The sequence below is a fragment of the Leucoraja erinacea genome, chromosome 9 (genome assembly GCF_028641065.1).
Source record: "Leucoraja erinacea ecotype New England chromosome 9, Leri_hhj_1, whole genome shotgun sequence".
In the NCBI taxonomy this organism is placed as follows: Eukaryota; Metazoa; Chordata; class Chondrichthyes; order Rajiformes; family Rajidae; genus Leucoraja; species Leucoraja erinaceus.
In genome coordinates, this window is record NC_073385.1 from 32,230,603 (window position 1) to 32,254,968 (window position 24,366).

The window sequence follows — 24,366 nt, forward strand, 5'->3', positions numbered from 1 at the left end:
GTTGTACGTGCCCCCTTGGGCAAGAGTGACCATGATATGGTTGAGTTCTTCATTGGGATGGAGAGTGACATTGTTAATTCAGAAACAATGGTTCTGAACTTAAAGAAAGGTAACTTTGAGGGTATGAGACAAGATTGGCCAAGATTGACTGGCAATTAATTCTAAAAGGTTTGACGGTGGATATGCAATGGAAGACATTTAAAGACTGCTTGGATGAACTACAAAAATTGTTCATCCCAGTTTTGGCAAAAGAATAAATCAGGGAAGATAGTGCATCCGTGGATAACAAGGGAAATCAGGGATAGTATCAAAGCGAAGGATGATGCGTACAAATTAGCCAGAAAAAGCAGCATACCAGAGGACTGGGAGAAATTCAGAGACCAGCACAGGAGGACAAAGGGCTTAATTAGGAAAGGAAAAATAGATTATGAAAGAAAACTGGCAGGGAACATAAAAACTGACTGCAAAAGTTTTTATAGATATGTGAAAAGAAAGAGATTAGTTAAAACAAATGTAGGTCCCTTGCAGTCAGAAACAGGTGAGTTGATCATGGGGAACAAGGATATGGCGGACCAATTGAATAACTACTTTGGCTCCGTCTTCACTAAGGAAGACATAAATAATCTGCCGGAAATAGCAGGGGACCGCGGGTCAAAGGAGTTGGAGGAATAGAGTGAAATCCAGGTTAGTCGGGAAGTGGTGTTGGGTGAATTGAATGGATTAAAGGCCGATAAATCCCCAGGGCCAGATAGGCTGCATCCCAGAGTACGTAAGGAAGTAGCTCCAGAAATAGTGGATGCAATAGTAATAATCTTTCAAAACTCTTTAGATTCTGGAGTAGTTCCTGAGTATTGGCGGGTAGCAAACGTAACCCCACTTTTTAAGAAGGGAGGGAGAGAGAAAATGGGGAATTACAGACCAGTTAGTCTAACATCGGTAGTGGGGAAACTGCTAGAGTCAGTTATTAAAGATTGGATAGCAGCACATTTGGAAAGTGGTGAAATCATTGGACAAAGTCAGCATGGATTTACGAAAGGTAAATCATGTCTGACGAATCTTATAGAATTTTTTGAGGATGTAACTAGTAGCGTGGATAGGGGAGAACCAGTGGATGTGGTGTATCTGGACTTCCAGAAGGCTTTCGACAAGGTCCCACATAAGAGATTAGTATACAAACTTAAAGCACACGGCATTGGGGGTTCAATATTGATGTGGATAGAGAACTGGCTGGCAAACAGGAAGCAATGAGTAGGAGTAAACGGGTCCTTTTCACAATGGCGGGCAGTGACTAGTGGGGTACCGTAAGGCTCCGCGCTGGGACCCCAGCTATTTACATTATATATTAATGATCTGGATGAGGGAATTGAAGGCAATATCTCCAAGTTTGCGGATGACACTTAGCTGGGGGGCAGTGTTAGCTGTGAGGAGGATGCTAGGAGACTGCAAGGTGACTTGGATAGGCTGGTGAGTGGGCAAATGTTTGGCAGATGCAGTATAATGTGGATAAATGTGAGGTTATCCATTTTGGTGGCAAAAACAGGAAAGCAGACTATTATCTAAATGGTGTCCGATTAGGAAAAGGGGAGGCAGCGAGACCTGGGTGTCATGGTACACCAGTCATTGAAAGTAAGCATGCAGGTGCAGCAGGCAGTAAAGAAGGCGAATGGTATGTTAGCTTTCATAGCAAAAGGATTTGAGTATAGGAGCAGGGAGGTTCTACTGCAGTTGTACAGGGTCATTATTGCCATAGAGGGAGTGCAGAGAAGGTTCACCAGACTGATTCCTGGGATGTCAGGACTGTCTTATGAAGAAAGACTGGATAGACTTGGTTTATACTCTCTAGAATTTAGGAGATTGAGAGGGGATCTTATAGAAACTTACAAAATTCTTAAGGGGTTGGACAGGCTAGATGCAGGAAGATTGTTCCCGATGTTGGGAAGTCCAGGACAAGGGGTCACAGCTTAAGGATAAGGGGGAAATCCTTTAAAACCGAGATGAGAAAAACTTTTTTCACACGGAGAGTGGTGAATCTCTGGAACTCTCTGCCACAGAGGGTAGTTGAGGCCAGTTCATTGGCTATATTTAAGAGGGAGTTAGACGTGGCCCTTGTGGCTAAAGGGATCAGAGGGTATGGAGAGAAGGCAGGTACGGGATACTGAGTTGAATGATCAGCCATGATCATATTGAATGACGGTGCAGGCTCGAAGGGGCGAATGGCCTACTCCTGCACCTAATTTCTATGTTTCTAACTCAACAGGTTAGGTAGCATCCATGGAGGGAGTGGACACACATTCTTTTCAGTTGGGATCCTTCTTCAGAACCAAAACAGCAACTGTCCATTCCCTCCACAGATGCTCCCAGGCACACTCAACTTCCTCCAGTGCATTGTGTTTTGCACAAGATTCCAGCATTTGCAGTGTCTTGTGTCTGCTCTTAAAATTCTCCTTATCTTTTATAATTGCTCCTTGTCCATGTCTCTTCAAAGTCTATCACCATCAACTTCAATCTGTATGCTAATTCAATTCTGGTCCCTTCCTGACAAGAACCATTCCACCATCGATAGCTGGAACTTCAGCCGATGAAAACCCGTGCCCTAGAATTCCCTTGCTGAACCACTTCACTTTTCCCGCCATCCTTTTAAAATTTTAGTCATTCTGTAAAATATGCCTCACCATCTCCTTATGTAGCTTGATGAATCTTTGATAAGTTTAACAATCTGAAAAAGGCACTACATAAATTCTTGTTGACGGTACTACAATAAACATATTTCCTTCTCTCTGCCAATTTACGAGAAAATAACTCATGCCAGATGACGATATTGTAAAGTGAGCCAGTTATCTTTATATTAGCACTAAATTTTATAACTCCATCACATTATTGCATTTCACATAAGATACACACAGATGGAAATCAAATTAAACTTTCACACTCTTATTCTAACTCAAGGGTCTCAGTGGCAAATACCAATGCATTCACATGCAATAATGGAGGGAAAATAAAACATTTTTTTCCTGTAATTGGGATGTGAAGAGAGTGTGTTGGAGTAGCTCAGCGAGCCAGACAGCATTGCAGGAGAGCATGGATAGGTGCTGTTTCTGGTAGGGACCCTTCTTCAGTGTTTATATGGGGGGGAAAGAAAGCTGGGAGGGGCAGGCCAAAGCTTGGCAAGTAATGGTCAACATAGGTGAGGAAGGTTTTTTGATAGGCAGATGGTTAGACAATGGCCAAAGATGAAAAGACAGAAGGTCTGAGACAAAAGGATGGAAGAGTTGCAAATTATGAAGCCAGAGGAAGGAATGTAAGTGGATGGAGAGGGGAGAGAATAGGTGTGAGTCCAGGTGGAACACAGGGAAGGGGGGTGGAGAAGAGGGTTAAGTAGTTACCTCAAATTGGAGAATTCAATGTTCATACCGTTGGGTTGTAAACTAGCCAAGCAGAATATGAGTGTTGTGCCTTCAGTTTGTGTGTGATCACATTCTGGTAATGGAGGAGGCCCAGGACCAGGCACATGCCGTCAGGGTAGGCAACGTAGGCACTGCCTTCCCTGACTAAAATTATGAAATGGTAATTATTAAATATAAATAGTAAAGGCATGGGAGAATTATGCCTATCAAGAGATCGCTCTCTTAAGTAGGCATAATTCTCCGTGCCTTTCATCCACAGTACTTGTAAGACGCGAAGGTCTGCGCAGCCCACGTGCCGTCGACGCTGCTGCAAGCCGTCAATTTCAAGCGAAGGTATAGACAGCTGAAATTCTGCCTTTGCAGTACTGCGCAAGTTTCTTGGCGGGTTTTTCAAATATGGACTGTCATTATCTTAAGAATATCTTAAGAATATCTTAAGAAACAAAGAGAGAAGAATGGAGTTTGTGTACAAATGATGTGGTAAGTAGATTTCTTGGTGCTTTATGGTTTTAAATGCCGCATTTCCCAGGGTGGGGAGGGAGAGCTCCTTTCACAGTGAATGGGGAGTCTGGCCCGGGGTAAAGTTGCGGGGAGGGCAGGAGCGTTGTGAAGGAGGGGATCGGGGATCGTGCCAGTAACCCACTTGTGACGCTCCGGGCACAGTGCCACCGCATGTGGCTGGGGACTGAATTAACTCGGGTGGCTGCGAGCAGCCGCCGGGACCGGACAGCCCCTTCTGCCGGCCCCCGCTCACCTCTGGCAGTGCTCTCCGTCTGAAAACCTCTCTCCTGCCGCTCCCGGCCTCACTCATTTCAGCCGCTTCCCGCAAATCCTTAAATTCCGACAGCGCAATAAAGGGACCAATTGAGGTTACTCGGCTGTCGGAATTTAAGGATTTGCGGGAAGCGGCTGACATGAGCGAAGCCGGCGAGCGGATGGTGAGAGATGTTCAGACAGAGAGCACTGCCAGAGGTGAGCGGGGCGGAAGAAGGCACTGAAGTGGCGGCTAGTTCTGCTGTCCGGTCCCGAGGCCACTCGCAGCCACCCGAGCTGCTTCCTTCTCCGACCACCATGCGGTGGTTCCGTATCTGGAGCGTCGCAAGTGGGTTACTGGCTTGACCCCCATCCCCTCCTTCACAACCCTCCTGCCCTCCCCGCAACTTTACCCCGGGCCTGACTCCCCAAAGGCTGTGAAAGGAACTCTTCCCCCCAATTGGTCCCTTGAACAAGTATTGTCATTCAATAAGATGACAACTGATTCAACTTGTCCCGGTGTGCTCCCGTTTTCCCCACCATCTCTCCACCGGCCATCACCCTTCACCCCCACCCATTCAGTAATTAAAAAATGAAGGAGATTGGGAAGCCTTGGGCAAATTGAATTGTTACTTATTTTTATTTTTACGCAGAGGAGAACAATCTGTGCATGCGCGGTTTAAGATTAAAAAAAAAAAGCCGACTGACTGCCTACCCTGAGTAATTGCTCACGGCCTGCCCAGGACAGAAGTATGACAATGGGAAGAGGTATTAAAATACATTGCAACTAGCAGGTCCTGCAGACCTTTGTGGACTGAGCGCAAATGTTCGGAAAGCGTTGAAGGATGTACTTACCACAAAGAAGCATTTTCTTGTTCCAATCTCCAGTATTCTTTTTCTAAAGCTTCTATTTGTAGTGTCATCATCTCGACTTTGGCCTTCAATTCGTTCAACTCGGTTGCTTTTGACTCGCGGGCAGCAGCAATAGATGCTTGAAACAAGCAAATCTTTGTCTTAAAATCATTTGAAAGCTCAAATTCTTAGTTTCTCTCAATGTAGAGAACAAAATAAAATGTTGTGAATATAACCAAATATCATTGAAGATAGATTACTTAAAAAGAATTCGAGGCTCTGATATCGTCCCACATCCCGGAAATGTGCCAGCTGGTAGGTTAATTGTCAACTATAAATTGCCCCTATGGTATGTAGATGCTAGTAGAATCAGAGTTGTTGATGATGGGGTAAACAAGTTAAAATGTGTTAAAATACGCGGGGGAACAGGATAGATGGTTTAGTTTAGTTTAGAGATTCAGCATGGAAACAGGCCCTTCGATCCACTGTCCAATGATCCTATTTTCCCATCCACTCCCTAGATGCTGCGGCAATTTCCAGAGGCCAATAAAACTATAAATCCACACTTTTTGATGTGGGAGGAAACTGGAGCACACGGACCACAAGGTCACAGGAAAACATGCAAACTCCACACAGACAGCACCTGAGGTCAGGATCGAACCTAGGTCCCTGGGGCTGTGAAACAGCAGCTCTATCAGCTGCACCACTGTGCTACCCTGGGTTCCTGAATTTTTCTAGCATTTTCTGTTTATATTTTAAATACAAAAATGAATGGAACAAATTGAAAATTTGTCAATTTAGGCTTAAAGTTTCACCTCCAACTTTCTTTCGCATGGTCTACTTCCAATTTTTCCCTTCTTGTATCTTTGCAAATTCTTTAATTAAGGGACAGTGAATCTCTACAATCCTCTACCACAGGGAGCTGTGGTTGTTTAGTCACTCAGCATTTTAAGATTGAGATCAATAAATTCTCTGACACACGATCAGGAATTGTGGAGTCTTGGAGGTGGAGAATTGGCCAAGAATCCACAAAGTAACAGGAATATGTGGAATTCACAAGGTTACTCCTGATTCAATGTCTCTAACTTCCTGACAGCGACTCTACTTCCTGAGAAGATTATGGAGATTTGGCATATCGAAGAAGATTCTCCTAAACTTTTGCACAGGTGCACGGTAGAGAGCATTCTGACTGGTTGCGCCGTGGCCTGGTTCGGCAACTTGAACGTCCTGGAGCGAAAAAGACTACGTAAAGTTGTGACCACTGCCAAGTCCATCACCAGCTTTGACCTCCCCTCCGTCGAAGGGATCTACCGTAGTCGCTGCCTCAAAAAGGCAGTCAAAATCATCAAAGACCCACACCATCTTGGCCACACACTCATTTCACCATTGCCATCAGGAAGAAGGTACAGGAGCCTGAAAACTGTAACGTCCAGGTTCAGGAACAGCTTCTTCCCTTCAGCCATCAGGCTATTAAAAACAATGATGAATAAGTTTTGAGCTTTGAACTGCATTATTATTATTATTTAATACAAATTACTATTATTATTTGTTATAACAAATATTTGTTATTTATTGAACTTTTCACTTTTTCCCCCTTCCCCCGTTATGTATACTATGTTTACATATTCACATATTCTGTTGTGCTGCAGCAAGTAAGAAATTCATTGTCCCATCCAGAACATATGACAATAAAACACTCTTGACTTAACTTTACTCCTTACTCAGATTTTCTATCTTCACTTAAGCAGACTGATTACCAACTAATACCTACTGTAAACCTTCTGACTCTCATAGCTGGCTCAATTACATATTCCTAACCAGTTTCCACCTGGGCATTCATTCCATTTGTCCAACTTATTTCCTCCTCTGTAAATCTCCTGATAATGCCACCTTCCGAACAAGTACTTCTGGTGTTTTTCTTCTCCTCGACTGAAAACTGTTGTCCACCAGGGATGACAGAGTTATTTTTCCTGCATTTACTCTCATCTCTTACCCTCTTTCTCAGAATCATAACAAGGTTGTTTTGCCTGCACTTTCCTTTTCAGCAGTTACCACATTTTACAGATCATCTTCCAGAATTTGCTCTATTTTTTACTGAGATGTCAATATCAAACACATAATTTGTCACTACACCCGTTCCATCAGAATTCTGATGAGATTTAATTCTCTTGAATATCCTAATCTTTCAGACACACTTCCATTACATGCCACCTCATCCTCCAATGGAAGAGTAAGCATGCACCACTGAGTCTTATGCTAACCGTCCCACTATACAAGGCCCAAACCCTCCTTCAAAGTGAAGCATGCATCTTTTTCAATTTTGTTATAATGCTTTTGCTGCTAAAAACATGTTCACCTCTAACTTCTTGAAACTAATAAACCTACAAACTCACACATCTTTGGGATGTGGGATGAAACTGGAGCACCCGGAGGAAATCCACACGATCACAGGGACAATACCCCAGGACAGGATCAAACCTCAGTCTCTGGGGCTGTGAGGCAGGAGCTCTAACAACTGCACCACACTTTGCTGAATGCCTTCAATCAGTCTGCATGCCTGCTTCTGGGCTTCCTACCATTTGCTATTTTAATTCTCAATTTTAATTTTGTTTCCAGCTTTACTCCGCCCAATTCAGACAGCTCCTACTGTGGCCATCTACATCGTACCAAGGAAGTTCAAAAGAGGTGCAAAGAACAGCTTTTCATCTTTTGTTTAGGGCATATCTAGACTAACACAAGATAATATCAGACCCATCGACCCATTTTTTTCAAGGCAGCTAAAGATCCTGGTGTTGAAATTAATAATTCAACAAAGGGAATTACAACGCATTTTTTTTACCTGCGATTTCCTGATTTAGCTTGTTAGGAAGTTCCGAAAGATTGTACCGCAGTTTACTGGCTTCAATGGTTTCCACTTCAAGTATTTCGTGGATGCTCCGCCTGGCTTCCTCCTAGACGGTATATAACAAAAACTATTCATGAAGCACATTTCCCAAGTATTTACGGGTACATCATCAAAACAAAGATTAATGCCAGGACATGTAGGAAGAAATTAAGGCAGACTCCATTAAAGGAGGAGGTTTTAAACAACTAGTTTAGGGCAGCACATTGGCACACCTGGTAGAGGTGCTATGTCACAACGCCAGAGACAGGTTCAATCCTGAGCTCGGGTGCCGCGTGTTTGGAGTTTGCACATTCTCCCTGAGACTGTGTAGGTTTCCTTCTGGTGCTGCGGTTTCCTCTCACATCCCAATGACGGGTGGGTCTGTAGGTTAATTTACCTCTGTAATTGGCCCCTGGTGTTCAGCGAGTGGATGGGAAAGTGGGATAACTAGCGTGTACTGGTGATCCTCTTTCCATGCTGCATCTCTAAAACTAAAACTAAACTAATAAGACTAAATTTAAAGGACAGGACATAGTAGCGTAGGGAGGAAATACAAAAGTGAGCTCAGGGTACAGGCAGCTCAAGAAACAATCACCAGAAAGTGGTGGGTGCCTGGACTGCACTGCCAGTGGTGGTGGAGGCAGATATGATAGTGGATATGCAGGGAATGAAGGGATATGGATCACATAGTTGCCAGGACCTGAGGGGCTGAGCTAGAGATCAAGGTCGGGCAGGCCAGTACTATATTCCTTGGAAGTGAGGTACATGATGGGTGATTTTATATGAAGGGATTTGATAGGGTGAATGCACAGAATATTTTACTCAAGAGTAGGGATATCAAGTACTAGAGAACATTGATTTAATGTGAGAGCGGAAAAATGTAATAGGAACTACAGGGCAACCTTTTCACATAGAGGGGTGGTGGGTATATGGAACGCGCTGCTAGAGGATGTACTAGAGGCAGGAACTATAACATTTAAAATACATTTGGACAGGTACATGGATAGGAACGATTTTGGGATATGGGCCAAAAGTAGGCAGGTTGGGTCAATGCAGTTTCCATGCAGTATGGCTCCATGACTTGCAGGATGAGATTAGTTTATCTTGGCATCATGGCTTGGCATGGACCCCTAAGGAGATAAGATTTAGCTCTTAGGGCTAATGGAATCATGGGATATGGGAAAAAAGCCTGAATGGGGTACCGATTTTGGATGATCAGCCATGATCATATTGAATGGCAGTGTTGGTTCAATGGGCTGAATGGCCTATTCCTGCACCTATTTTCTATGTTTCTAAGAGGGGTGTTTAAGAGGTTTTTAGATGGGAACATGGTTACGCAGAGAATAGAGGTTTATAGATCAGATGCAGACAAGAGATTCATTTAAATTGGCATAATGTTCAGCACAGACAATGTGGGCCAACGGCCTGCTCTTGTATGTGTGTAAACATACTGTTCTATGTTCTATGTAGAGGACACCACATTGTGAATGTCACATGCAGTACTTTAAACTGGAAGAAGTGCAAGTGAATCACTTCTTCATTCAATGTGGAAGCTTGTGGAGTAGAAGACAAGTAACCGGTGAGGGGGTGAGAGCAGAGGTGTAGGAATAGATGGGATGCAGTCACAGGTTATATCCACAATGGCAGAAGGGAAGCCACTTTTCAAGTAAGAAGCCTTTCCAGAGACACAGATGGTTGGGGCAAATGTGATAATGATGGAGGTAAAGAAAACGGGGGAATAGCTATAGTCGCAAAATGTTACTAAATGGAATGCATTCATTCCCAGATTTCCCTTAGACAAAAGACTTTTGTAAAGACGCAGACCATTACATAATATCTGGTTGCACAAGTTCTTAATCTGTTTCCTTTTATCATATTTTATGATTATATATTCTTCTCTTTGAGCCAGCAAACCTGCAATCGATCACTCAAGCAGAACTGTCATATGTAGTTATACATAGATCAGCGCTCTAGATAGATTTCTAGAAAACGCTATCGGGGGGTTGCGCGTAAGATCATCAGGTCACAGGGCGTGATGCACGGAGCAGCTCAATCCATGTGGAGTACATGACAGCTTACGGCATACACTGTTAATACACAAAACCCTTACTTTCTTACGTTAAAAACCGCTGAAATTGTCAAATTTTGCACTGTAAATAATTGTGGAAATCGGGGTAATCGTGAGAGACATTTATCCTACTTCAGAATTCCAAAAGTGAGGAGAAGTGATGGTAGAGAGAAGCAACAGCTGAAGGGACAACAGCTAAAGTGGTTAGCGAACATTGGTCGTGCAGATATCAAGATTGAAAATATTAGGAATGATCGCGTTTGCTCACTGCATTTCATCGAAGTAAGGCATTATTTGTGTTTTTTCTTGATTTCTTTGGTATCTAAAAAGTTTCAGAAGTGATAAATCTGGCTGTAAATTTTTTTAATCAACCTTGTTTCTCAAGTGGGTTTTTACATGCAAAAAGAAAACGCTTCTGAAGCTAAATTTATCATTAAAAAAAATCTCCAGACTTACGAGTGGTGTGGGGAAAAGTAAGTTTTCTATCATTATGCTTTTGTATATTTTAGCAAATAATAAAATGTCCTGACAGCTTAAACACCCACTCCCTTTCAAAAATATTGTCAATTTGCTGAGGTTGATTTTGTCCAATTAACAGTTAACAATTATGCCATTCCTTGGCTTGCATCTGAGTAAAATGTAATTCAAAACCCATGTATGGTTTGTGATTTTTTTTAATGATAAATTTAGCTTCAGAAGTGTTTTCTTTTTGCATGTAAAAACCCACTTGAGAACGATGGCCGTATTTAAAATTTTACAGACAGATTTATCACTTCTGAAACTTTTTAGATACCAAAGGAATAAAAAACACGAATAATTACTTACTGTTGATGAAATGCAGTGAGCAAACGCGATAATTCCCAATATTTTCAATCTTGATATCTGCACGGCCAATGTTCACTAACCACTTTAGCTGTTGTTGTCCCTTCAGCCGACGCTTCTCTCTACCATAATTTCTTCTCACTTTTGGAATTCTGAAGAAGGATAAATGTCTCTCATGGTTACCCCAATTTCTACAATTATTTACAGCACCTAAATTGACCATTTCGGCAGTTTTTAACAGGTAAGAATACGTACTTTCTTACTGCCGAAATTATGAATTTTTGTGCTGTAAATAATTGTGGAGGGTGACTGAGCGCTCTGAACCAAATGCTCTAGTATCTTTGCTCTGAACCCGAGCAAGGTGTAAGCAGCCGAAGCAGCGCATCTCTCAGGACAGCACCCTGGGGTAAGCGCTGTCGGGCCACGGCCGTCCTCCGCCCCGTCTCCCTCTGTGCGGCCGCACTTTCACGCGCTGTGGGTGACACACCGAACCGAACGCGTGGACAGGCGGCCCGGGGTCCACAAGTGTGGAACCAGAGTGTGGAGTCCGGATGCTGGGACAGAAGAAAGGCCGGCTGTGCTAGCAGCCATAGTAAATGCTTACCTGACATTCACCGCGTGTACTCCAGTTACCGTTGCATGGCAACAGTACGGGTCACGGGTCGTGAACTTGATGCCGTGCAACCTCCCTATTCGCGGTCATCTTAACATAGCATAAATAGAGATGCGATCCTAATGTTATTTTTAAACTTACTTATTGCTAACTGCTACGAACTCACTTGTAAGTCTGTATGCTTTTCCACAATGTTCAATCCAAACTTTTACGAGTTTATTTCACTACCATTCTCAGCTCAAGTATGAAAAAAGATACGAAACGTCCGGATTCCCCGATTCCCGACCTTTGATTCTCATGCGCAGTTATCATGAAAGGTCCTCTAGGTCAACTGCCACCCCCGGCCAACTCCAACAAACCTCATGCCTTTTAGTATTGATGATAAACTCAACAAACCATTGGTGCAATGAGGCTTTGCTCTGTGTGGGAGGAAGCATCTCGTGGCAATGCCCTGTCCCAAACCTTGCCTTTGGGCGCCTTGAGGAACTCACCGTTTAAAGATTGGGAGTTCATTGTGTTGCAAGCGGCGAGGGTACACCGAACATAAAACTTTACTGGCAAATCACTTTATGCCATCTCTATTCTTTTGGGAAAAAATAAACCTACAAAATGAAAGAGTACTGTAGCAAAGCAGCGCTATGCGGGGTAACATTAATCAAAGTATATCTATCTGCATACTCCAGTATGAAATATTAATTATTATTAATTAATTATATAATATGAAATATTATTATATTAATTATTAGCATATTATATCTAGTATGCTTGGTGCTTACCAGCTGACTAACTCCTTCTGCAAGTTTTGCAAAATGTTGAATAGGTCCAAAACAAAGTCCTTTATCATTCAGATTTTTTTCTGAAAAATATACAGTATTCAGACATTTTAACATTCAGATTTATTATTGTCACTTGTTCGGAGGTAGTGAAAAACTTTTTGCATGCTCTCCAATCAGATAATACGATACATAAATACAATGAAGTACTAAGAAACACAAAAGGACACAAATGTGCTGGAGTAACTCAGCAGGTCAGGCAGGTTGACATAATACTAAAAGCATACATGTCCATACAAACAAGGATAGCTACAATGGTACAGGATTTTCTGAATAGGATTTTCCAGATGTTCGGAACAACCTTAATCCCTAAATTAAATGAATTGGTTTATTATTGTCACATGTCCACAGAGAGGTACTGTGAAAAAACATTTGTTTGTGTGCTATCCAATTGTGTGCTATCCAATCAGATCATACTATACATGAGTACATTTAAGCCATACACATGTAAAATAGATTAAGCAAAGAGAAAAATACCGAAGTGCAGAATATAGTTTTGCAGCATTGTAGTATTACAATTGCAGAGGAAAAAGTCCAGCATCTGCAACGAAGGTAGGATGGAATATCGTGACTATCCCCCAACCTATGGGAGGACTGTTGGGTCTGACAACAGAGGGAAAGATATTGTTCTGAATAAGTACTGAAGGTTCAGGTTTTTATATATTCTGTCCGACATGTGAGGAAAAAATAGGGAATGATAATGGTGAGAAAAGTCCTTAATTCGTTGGCTGCTTTCGCGAGTCTGTGTACAGTGTAGATAGATTAAATGTTGGGTGATCGGGTCCGTGATGCAACCCATAGCATTCTGCAATTTCTTGCAGTCTTTGGCAGAGCTGTTCCCAAACCAAGCTGTGATGCAATCCAACAGAATACTAAAGCAGGTAATCGGATCAATGTGTGGGACGTTGCCACATATTTACAACACATCAAAAGTGACCACTTCAAAAGGAATACTCTTTTGATGTCCCAGGTCAATAAAACAGCTGTGCAAAACCAAGTCCGTCTTCTTTTATGTGTAAGATGCTTGTAATTGAGTGAAGACACAAGAAACTGCAGATGTTGGTTGACGTTTGTGTTTTTGTAATTGAGTGAGGTTGAATGACATGAAAGTATATTATACATCCCATGAAAGTAATGACAAAATCTTAATGTAACTGTCTCCTGCTGAATAATCAATTCGTCACATATGACTTTTTTTTGCAATAATTTAAATTTTCACTTAATTGCGCAGGTTGGACAGTGGGTTAATAAAACAACATGATCATAAATGAGACGCAAATCTTTCTCCACGCTGAGAGATTAATGAGACAAATGTGATTTGGATGATGGATAGTGAAGAGCAGATGAGCTGGAAGACGCAAGGAACTGTAGATGCTGGGATCTAGAGCAAAACACAATGGGTCAGGGAGCATCTGTGGGGAAATGGATACATCGAGCGATGTCGGGTGGGGAGGGGGAGCACAGAGATAGGGTGGGGAGTGGGCGTGAAGAGTGAGGGTGAGGAGTGGGGGATGGGTTAGTGGGTGTTAGGAGTGGGGGTGGGGGGAGTGGGCAGTAGGAGTGGTCGTGGGGAGTGCGCGTGAGAAGTGGGCGTGGTGGTGGGGAGTGGGTGTGGGGAGTGAGCATGAGGAGTGGGAGTGGACATGGGTGTGGGAAGTGGGCGTGAGGAGTGGGCGTGATGGTGGGGAGTGGGTGTGGGGAGTGAGCATGAGGAGTGGGAGTGGACATGGGGGTGGGAAGTGGGCGTGAGGAGTGGGCGTGGTGGTGGGGAGTGGGTGTGGGGAGTGAGCATGAGCAGTGGCAGTGGACATGAGGGTGGGGAGTGGGCATGAGGAGTGGGCATGGTGGTGGGGAGTGGGTGTGGGGTGGGGACTGAGCGGGATAGGGGTGGGCGTGGGCATGGGTGCGGAAGCGGGGTGGAGCCGGGTAGGGAAGAGGAGCGGTTGGGGTGGGTGTGGGTGGCATGGGGTAGGGAGTGGGGTGGGAGCTGGCTGGGGGTTGGCAGGGGGCAGGGATGCGGGGGAGCAGGATGCAGCAGAGGAGGAAGGTATAGGTGTGTTGCAAAGCGTACCTGAAGCGAACCTGAAAATCTGTCCCAGCCTGTGTGCGCGATTTTGGCGCCGTTTAGAGGGGGGCGGGTTTAAAACACGATTTTCTCTAGGCTGTTCCAATCGAAGAAGTTCAGCCTAGTTAATTATTAACGAAAAATCGCTGGAAGACCCCGTCGCAAAAGCTATTATTAGTTTTAAAGGCCTTGTATAATAGTTATAGTAGTTTAAAAATCAATCTCTAAACCCGCGACCACCGACAGCCGTCAGGGTCGCATAGAGCAGACAACAGAAGGTTGGCTGTTTATTTTTACATTAAAAAGGGCTTCTTAAGATCCCTTTATACAAAGTTTAAAGTTGCGAGTAGCTCATTTTTGGCCCATTATATCCCGCAGTATTTTTCTGGGCATTTGAGGGCACAAATCCACCGCAATGTGAACGTTCTAAACCAGCGCGTTCACAGGATCCCAATAGAAAGATGATTTAAATTGACTTTAATTTACAGCAATTGAACACTAAATTCCTTCCATTTGGCCTATAAATTAATGTAAATGAGATATAAAAATCATGTTTTATTGTGAATTATTTATGAATATTATTTGGACACTTAGGCTATTTAAAAATGTTAATCATTTATTAAGAAATGGATAGATGTTTAGATCTAGTAATTGAAGTTTGAAATCAGCTACAATTGGGTGACTAACTAATTATATGCTTTAATTTCAGGTCATCCAAGTAAGATTATTTTATATTTGTTTCAGAATGGTTCAATCTACGATAACTGAAAATTTCATTCAGTTCTCTTAATTTTTAAGAAGGTTATGGGCATTTGACTGCACATGATCACAGCTTTTTTGTTATGTCCATAGAAAATCAATAGGGAACAAGATGCTAATTTCCGAGTATGAAAATGACCATAACTTTTTAAATACTTGAAATATGAAAGTGAATTAGGTGTCAAATTAAACTTCTTTTTATGCTTTATCTGATGGGATACATTACAGACTTGATTTTTTAAATCTCAACATTTTGTAACATTGGGGTGGGTGTGGGTGGCATGGGGTAGGGAGTGGGGGGGGAGCGGGTTGGGGGTTGGCAGGGGGCAGGGATGCAGGGGAGCAGGATGCGGTAGAGGAGGAAGGTATGGAGGAGAAGGGGTGGGCGAGGGTGGAGGGGTGAAGAGATTGCATGAGGATTGAGAGTGAATGGTCGGGGTGGGAGTGGTGTGGCTGGGCATGGGGTAGGGTTGGGGACGAGACAGGGCGGGGCAGAGGGGTAGGCGCGGAGAAGAGACGAGCCAGTGTGAGTGGATGGACGGGGTGTGGGTGGGATAGGGGGGGGAGCGGTGGGGGGAGGTTTGGAGAAGAGTGTGTGAGGGGTAGTAGTAGACGGGCCAGGCTGGTGTCCCACCTACCCAGTTCCTGCAGCCGCTCCAGCGCCAGCTTCATGCCGGGCGGCCACACCGTCTGCCTGCTGTCCTCCATGGCGGCTCCGGGCCCGGGACAGGGACAGGGACGCGGCGTCTCCATGGCAACGGCGGCGCCAGGCCAGGCCCAAAGATCCAGGCCTGCTTGACTCGGCGACCAGCGAGCGCAGCGACGGCCATCGCCAGGAGTGGCAGCAGCGGGAGAGATTTACAAAGAATCACCCTTTCCTCTTGCTCTGCATGCGTCCAATTCATTTTTGGTCGCAACAATTGCATCTATCATTGAGTCGCTGTGTTTATTGGAGATAAGGCTTTGCAGGGAATGCCAAAATCTTAAGGAAATGTGGTGGCCTCTGCAAATAGCAAAACTGCAAATGACAGAAATCTGAAATAAAGACAGAAATGCTGGAAATATTCAGCAGGTCAGGCAGCATCAGTGGAAAGAGTTAAGCCGTCATCAAATAGACACAAAAAGCTGGAGTAACTCAGCGGGTCAGCAGCATCTCTGGAGAGAAGTTTCGGGTCGAGACTGCCTGTTCCGCTAAATAACTCCAGCTTTTTGTGTCTATCTTCGGTTTAAACACCTTTCTGCTGTTCCTTCTTACACATGCCGTCATCAGTACTGGTTGCAGTGTTCAGTTGAGGTTGTGAACATTCCATAACATAACAGAATCCATAAGTATTCTGTCCTCTATGATCTCAAAGAGGTGTATAAAATCATGAGGGGACATATAGATGGTTAATTCACACCGTCTTTCCTCCCCAGAGGATGTTGCCAGGACTCAGGCCCTGAGCATGTGAGAGAGTTTGGGCAGTCTAGAAGTTTGTTCCTTGGAGGGCAGGAGATTGAGGGGTAATCTTACAGTGGGTATAAAATCATGAGGGGAATAGATAGGGTGAAGGTAGTCTTTTCCCCAGAGTGGAGTGAAGAACCAGAGATCATGGATCTAAGGAAAGAAAAGTTGGATGGTCGGCATATGGAACGAGCTGTAACAGGAGGTGGTCAACAGCATTTTAAAGACATTTGAACAGGTACATACATAGGAAAGGTTTTGAGGGATGTGGGTAAAATGCTGTAGCAGTGCTATTTTACTGCCGGTTTGTACGCTTAATAAACATAAATGCCACGTGGGTGTAAACAAAATGCCGTTTAATTTTTAGAGGTGCTAATACATTGCACTGACGAATACTGTCATGAAAAGCACAGGGCTGATGAGCCTGTTTCCATGTTGTATAACTTCATGATTCTCCATGACTTTATGACTGAATGTTGCAGAGTAGCACGTTGCAAGGTACTGGGTTGTATATAAAGGAAAGCAGTGAAGTTTGATGAAGCATCTCAAAAGGTTGTATGGCAAGAGGATGTTTAGTTAGAGATATAGCATGTAAAAAAGCCCTGAGTCCACACCAACCACTGATCAGCCACTCACGTCAAATCGATGTTATCCCACTTTCTCATCCTTTCTGTACGCATGAGGGGCAATTTACAGTCAAATTGACCTATAAACCTGCACATCTTTGAGATGTGGGAGGAAACAAGAGCACCCAGAAGAAATCCACGCAGTCATAAGGAGACTCTGCAAACTCTGCACAGGCAGACAGCACCTGAGGTCAAGTCAAGTCAAATTTATTTGTCACATACACATACAATATGTACAGTGAAATGAAAGTGGCAATGTCTGCGGGATTGTGCAAAACAACAGAACAGAACAGAATCAGTATTTACATTTTTTTTTAAAAGACACAACAGTAATTACTCCCTGGTGAGATCAGAGTTTACAATCCTGATGGCCTGTGGGAAGAAACTCCATCTCACCCTCTCTGTTTTCGCAGCATGACAGCGGAGACGTTTGCCTGACCGTAGCAGCTTGAACAGTCCGTTGCTAGGGCGGTAGGGATCCTTAATGATCTTGCTGGCTATGGATCTGTACCTCCTGGTGTATAGGTCCTGCAGGAGGGGGGAGGGGGGGGAGTGTAGTTCCCATGGTGCATTTGTCCGAAAGCACTACTCTCTGCAGAGCCTTCCTGTCCTGGGCAGAGTTGTTTCCAAAGATTCCATGATTCGAGAAGCTGTGTCCGGTACCCAGGATGCTTTCTACCTTCTAAAGCACCATCAGTCCTTAGTTTTAGTGACATTCAAGTGGAGATTGTTGTTCTGACACCAGAATGCCAGGTCAGCTACCTCCTCCAGGTAGGCCTTCTCATCGTTATCGGAGATCAGGCCCACCACCACAGTGTCATCAGCAAACTGTATGCGTGCCCTGTTTGGGAGAGATCACCCCCATTAGACCCAGCGTTAACACCTGCCACTCACACAGTGAAGCCCACCAACATAAACACCCTGCACCTCCTCGCTGGCATTGTGTGTGAGACGGGAAGTCGCCAGCCGAGTAGAGAGACCAAGGCCACCATATGAACGCCACCTCCTCTATGCAGTGTACCCCCGGCCCACTGCCAGGAGAAGCTTTCTCAGCCATGCCCCCTACTAGCATCCCACCCAGTGGACAAAAAGGCTTGAGGACGACCCCCCTCCTAACAGGGTATCCCTCCTTCTGAAGCCCTCCCTCCAGTGTGGGTCAATGGAAAACGCAAACAGGACTCAAAAGTGTATGAAACTGGCCAAACCACCTGTGAATGGAGAAGAGGACCATACAATGCACTGCCTTGTCTGCCCCCTACTACCCAACCAGTGCGGCCCAAAGGATCTTGCAGTGTTCAATAAAAACGCAAAGGACTGTGTAAAGGAATGGAAAACTGTCATATAACCAACCAGCTTCAAAGACATGAAAAGAAGAAGAAGCAAACTTGATGATGGAGTTGGAGCTGAACCTGGCCACACAGTCATGTGTGCACAGGGAGTACAGTAGGGGGCTAAGGACGCAACCCTCGGGGGATCCTGTGTTTAGGGTGAGGGGGTTGGAGTTATGTCTCCCCATCTTGACCACCTGGGGCCTGGTGGTGAGAAGGTCCAGGACCCAGGCATACAAGGGAGTGTTCAGTCCCAGTTCCAGCAGCTTCTCAGCAAGTCTGGTGGGGACTATGGTGTTGAAAGCTGAACTGAAATCAATGAACTGACAGCATCCTCACATAGCCCCCCCCCCCTTCTAGCTGTCAAGGTGAGAGAGAGTGGTGTGCAAAACCTGGGAGACCGCATCATCCGTGGAACTGTTTGGACGGTATGCGAACTGCAGCAGGTTCATGGTGCGAGGGAGGAAGGCGCAGATGTAATTTTTGATCAGCCTCTCAAAACATTTCATGACCACTGAGGTGAGGGCCACCGGTCGGTAATCATTCAAGCAGGCTGGAACATTCTTAGGCACTGGTACAATAATGGATCTCTTGAAGGATCAAACACAGGTCTTTGGCAATATGAGGAAGTAGCTCTCCCAGACCAGCTATGCCAGTGTACCACCCGATATTGTTGTGCACTGTGGGAGTGATATTTCTATAAAAGATCTTTGGACTTATTGCACGTGAATTGTATGTAATATATTACATTAATGTAAATACTAAACTGTGAATTGTAATATATGGCCTAATAAATTACATACAGTTGAATAAAGTCTAGTTTTGGAAAACACTGTGGAGAGATAGACTATTTGTATTCAGAAAAAAAGCCTGCATTTGTGCTGCAAAGATTATCTGAAAGAAAGTGGCATTACAGTATGTTGATCATCCCAAACCAGCAGTGCACCAATGCAAAATTGCTATTTTCAATTTACAATTCCCTATTGAAGCATGAACTATGGTAGTAGGTGTCAAGATGGATTACTATCGAAGAAGTACAGACAAATATCTGTAGCATGTGATGTGATAGAACTGCTGGATGTCACAGTTCTTAAGAAATTAACTTAGGTTGTTATTCCATCATCTTGATAGCTTCTAATTACTTTCCCTCACATGAATCCATGTATGCACGCCATATAAATTATCTATCAGGTTAAATTTACCTTAGATCCTTTAATATTCCCTTTGAGTATTTGGAAGCCACTGAGTGCTTTTAAAATGGAAATATTTATTCAAGGACTACTGGCATGTGGAGAAGAAAGAGGAAGATGAATGTGTAAGATATTCAGATTTCTCACGAACGCATTTTGGATAATTTACACATTGGTATTGGTATTACTTTAATATTGGCACGTGTACCAAGATATAGTGTAAAAATATGTTTGTGTTCTATCCAGATATATCATATAGGTGTGAGACAGAATGATTGAATCAGCTGTAATCAGCTCTGACCTTGGTCCAATCATCAGCCTCATCTAGCCTTTCTCCCTCCCCCACCTCTATTTCAGCTTTCTTTCCACCACCCCCCTCACAGTCAGTCTGAAGAAGGGTTCCGACCCGAAACATTGCCTACCAATGTTCTCCTGAGATGCTGCCTGGCCCCACGGAGTTACTCCAGCCATCTGATTTTTTTTTTGTAAACCAGCAAGTGCATTTGCTTGCCTCTACACAAGTACAACGGGTAGTGCAAGGAGAAAATTGTCAGAGTGCAGAATATAGTGTTGAAACATTCTAGCTTCAGAATTATAGAGAATGTGCTGATAACAAAAAAAGTGCAATGAGGTAGGTTGGAAGATCAGGACTACACCCGTAACTTATGAGTGAACTGCTCAATAGTCTGATAACAATGAGGAAGAGGCTGTTCCTGAGTCTGGGGGAATATTCCTCCAGGTTTTTTGTATCTTCTGCCCGACTAGATGAGGAAATATGGGAATGACGAGTGTAGGTGGTCCTTGATTATGTTGGCTGCTTTCCCTGGGTTGAGACCATGATTCAGACTTCTGAAGATAGATGCTGCCTCACCCGCTGAGTTTCTGCAGCATTTTTGTCTACCTTCGATTTTTCTAGCATCTGCAGTTCTTTCTTAAACCTGTGGCACTACAGTAATCAGCCTGCCAACTGGAGGAGATACTCTTTGCTTTCTGTCTGACAACCAATTCTCTCTCCATATCATTACGTTTTTTTCGATTCCACACACTCTAAGCTTCTATGTGGAATCTTGTCAAAAGTATTCCAAAAATCCAAACACACCACATCCTCAGGTTCCTACTTATTTATTCTCTTGGTCACAGCCTCAGTGAACTGCAACTGATTAGTCAAACATGTCTTTATCTTTCATAAATTCATGTTGACACTGCTCAATTCATTTGAAAATGTTCTTCTGTCAACAGAACATTTTGAAATCCTTTTCAAAATGGTCTACTGATAGATTTGGAAATGTTCTCATGTCAAATACTAGAAGTCCTCTAATCCACAGAAACTATTCCAGAATATATATGGTCTTGACCTGAAACATCATCTGTCCATTGACTCCACAGATGCTGCCTGCGACCCCCTGAGTTTCTCAGGCACTTTGTGTTTTGCTCAAGTTATAGTCTTACAGCATGGAAACCGGTCCTACAGCCTAACTGACCCATGCTGACCAAGATGCCCCATCCACATAGTTTCCAGCATCTGCAGTTCCTTGTGTTTCTCTTATTTATTTCCTTGTCTTCCTTTGCTGCATTCTAAAATACTCCCAATCCTCAAGCCTGTTGCTATTTCTGGCAACTTCATAACTTACTTTCTTTTAATTTAATATATTTTTAATTTATTTTGCTGGTCATGCATGAATCACTGTCCCTTCAGGTTTTTTTGCACCGAATATATTTATTCTAAAAATAGACTTTTTCCCACTAGTGAGGAGTTCAAAACTGTTGGACCAATATAAACCACCCCCGGATAAATCCTATAAAGAAATAAAAGCTACATTTCTTCACCCAGACACAGATTAAAATATTGATTCAGATATCATATTGAATTGTTGAAGAGAATAGCATTGGCTCAATAATGGAAAACTAACTGTGTTTTCAAGGGTGAAAGTAACGCAAAGCTTGGCCTATTTCTGTACTATAATGCAATTCGGAATCTTCTTTCAAGAACGATAATAATGCACAGGTACTTAGGTTTGTTTTAAAGATACACACGTCATACCTTTTTCATGAAAGGTGCTTTGATTTGTTTTGTATTTCATAACAGAATAATCTGTAGTTCAAGTTCAAGTTCAAGTGAGTTTATTGTCATGTGTCCCTGTATAGGACAATGAAATTCTTGCTTTGCTTAAGCACACAGAAAATAGTAGGCATTTACTACAAAACAGATAAATGTGTCCATATGCCATGATATAAATATATACACACATGAATAAATAAACTGGTAAAGTGCAAATAACAGAAAGTGGTTATTAATAATCAGAGTTTTGGCCGAGCCAGGTTTAATAGCCTGATGGCTGTGGGGAAGTAGCTATTCCTGAACCTGGTTGTTGCAGTCTTCAGGCTCCTGTACCTTCTACCTGAAGGTAGCAGGGAGATGAGTATGTGGCCAGGATGGTGTGGGTCTTTGATGATACTGCCAGCCTTTTTGAGGCAGCGACTGCGATAAATCCCCTCGATGGAAGGAAGGTCAGAGCCGATGATGGACTGGGCAGTGTTTACTACTTTTTGTAGTCTTTTCCTCTCCAGGACGCTCAAATTGCCGAACCAAGCCACGATGCAACCGGTCAGTATGCTCTCGACTGTGCACCTGTAGAAGTTAGAGAGAGTCTTCCTTGACAATCCGACTCTCCGTAATCTTCTCAGGAAGTAGAGGCGCTGATGAGCTTTTTTGATAATTGCGTTAGTGTTCTCGGACCAGGAAAGATCTTCAGAGATGTGCACGCCCAGGAATTTGAAGTTCTTGACCCTTTCAACCATATAAATGGGGCTGTGGGTCCCCCTCCTATTCCTTCCAAAGTCCACAATCAGTTCCTTGGTTTTGCTGGTGTTGAGGGCCAGGTTATTGCGCTGGCACCATATGGACAGTTGCTCGATCTCTCTTCTATATTCTGACTCATCCCCATCAGTGATACGCCCCACAATAGTGGTGTCGTCAGCGAACTTGATGATGGAGTTCGCACGGTGGTTTGCTACGCAGTCATGGGTATAAAGAGTGTACAGCAGGGGGCTGAGCACGCAGCCTTGAGGTGCTCCCATGCTGATTGTTATCGAGGCTGACACATTTCCACCAATACGAACAGACTGTGGTCTGTGGACGAGGAAGTCGAGGATCCAGTTGCAGAGGGATGCGCAGAGACCCAGTTCTGCGAGTTTGGTAACCAGTTTGGAGGGGATGATTGTGTTAAATGCCGAGCTGTAATCAAGGAATAACAGCCTGACATATGAGTTTTTGTTGTCCAGTGCGGAGTGGAGGGCCAGCGAGATCGCATCCACCATTGATCTGTTGTGGCGGTAAGCGAACTGCAGTGGGTCCAGGTATTTGTCGAGGTAGGAGTTGATTTGCTCCATGATCAACCTCTCAAAGCACTTCATCACCACCGGCGTTAGTGCCACTGTCGATAGTCATTGAGGCACGTCACCTTACTCTTCTTGGGCACCGTATGATTGATGCCCTTTTAAAGCAGGTGGGGACCTCAGACCTCAGAAGTGAGAGGTTGAAAATGTCCGTAAAAACTCCCGCCAGTTGGTCCGCACAGGTTTTTAGAAAACGACCGGGTATACCATCAGGACCAGGTGCTTTTCGAGGGTTCACCCCTCTGAAGGATTTCCTGACATCGGCCTCTTTGACTGAGACTGAAATGCCATCACAGCGAATGGGGGATCGGGAAGGCACATCAGTATTCTCCCTGTCAAAGCGTGCGTAAAAAACGCATTGAGCTCGTCAGGGAGTGATGTTTCACCGACATTCGAGCTGCCTCCTGGTTTCGCCTTGTAGGAGGGGATTTCATTCATGCCCTGCCACAGCTACCGAACATCTGTCTCATCCTCCAGTTTGGAGCAGAAGTCCCTTTTGGCCTTTTTGATGGCCTTACCAAGGTCGTATCTGGTCTTCATGTAGGCCACTGTATCATTGGAGGTGAATGCCCTGTGTCTGGACTTCAGGAGAGTGCGGATCTCAAAGTTCATCCAAGGTTTCTGACTGGGAAACACTCGGAAGGTTTTTGTAGGGATGCAGTCCTCCACACATCAGTATTCTTTATGAAGTCGTGTAAAACGCATTGAGCTGGTCGTATTCGTTCAAGTCCGTTCGAGCTGAGTCTGGTTGAACATTGGTCAGCATACAGACTCCAAGCCTGGAGTACAGTCCTGTCTCGTCCTCCAGTTTGGAGCTTTTGGCCCCCCCCCCCCCCCTTACCCCCCCCCCCCCCCCCTTCAACCAGCTCTGTGCTGTCCTCACTTCTGGGGGTGCGCTCTGTCAATTGACTTGTAGGCAGGAAGAAGCGGATCACCGCGGTATGGTCGGAGGTTACCGATTGTGAAGGCGAGGGATAGAACGATAGGCATTCTTGATGGTGGTGTAGCAGTGGTCGAGGGTGTTAGGTCCTCTGGGTGCAGCAGGAGACATGTTGGTGGAAGTTGGGGAGTGATTTCTTGAGGTTCGCCTTGTTGAAGTCCCCAGCAATGGTGGTAAATGCCTCGGGGTAAGACGTCTGGTGTTTGTTGACCACGGCATGCAGCTCCTCCAGTGCCAGACGGACGTCTGCCTGGGGTGGGATGTAGACCGCGGTCAGGATAACGGTGGTGAATTCTCTCGGGAGGTAGAAGGGACGGCACTTCACCGCCAGATGTTCGAGGTGTGGAGAGCAGGAGTTGGACAGGACTGCCACGTCTGAACACCACGCA

The 24,366-nt window shown here is 44.3% G+C and overlaps 1 protein-coding gene across 1 annotated transcript in view; it reads right to left on the minus strand.

Annotated features, from left to right (window-relative positions):
* Window positions 1-15,986, minus strand: part of ccdc175 (coiled-coil domain containing 175) — a 63,035-nt gene extending 47,049 nt beyond the window's left edge. The window contains exons 1-4 of the mRNA XM_055641219.1: window positions 15,692-15,986; window positions 12,173-12,252; window positions 7,849-7,960; window positions 5,013-5,148 (exon numbers count right to left, since the gene is read on the minus strand). Coding sequence (XP_055497194.1) covers window positions 5,013-5,148; window positions 7,849-7,960; window positions 12,173-12,252; window positions 15,692-15,806 — 443 coding nt within the window. The 5' untranslated portion in view covers window positions 15,807-15,986. The remainder of the gene's footprint in view (window positions 1-5,012; window positions 5,149-7,848; window positions 7,961-12,172; window positions 12,253-15,691) is intronic.
* Between the last annotated feature and the right edge of the window lie 8,380 nt (window positions 15,987-24,366).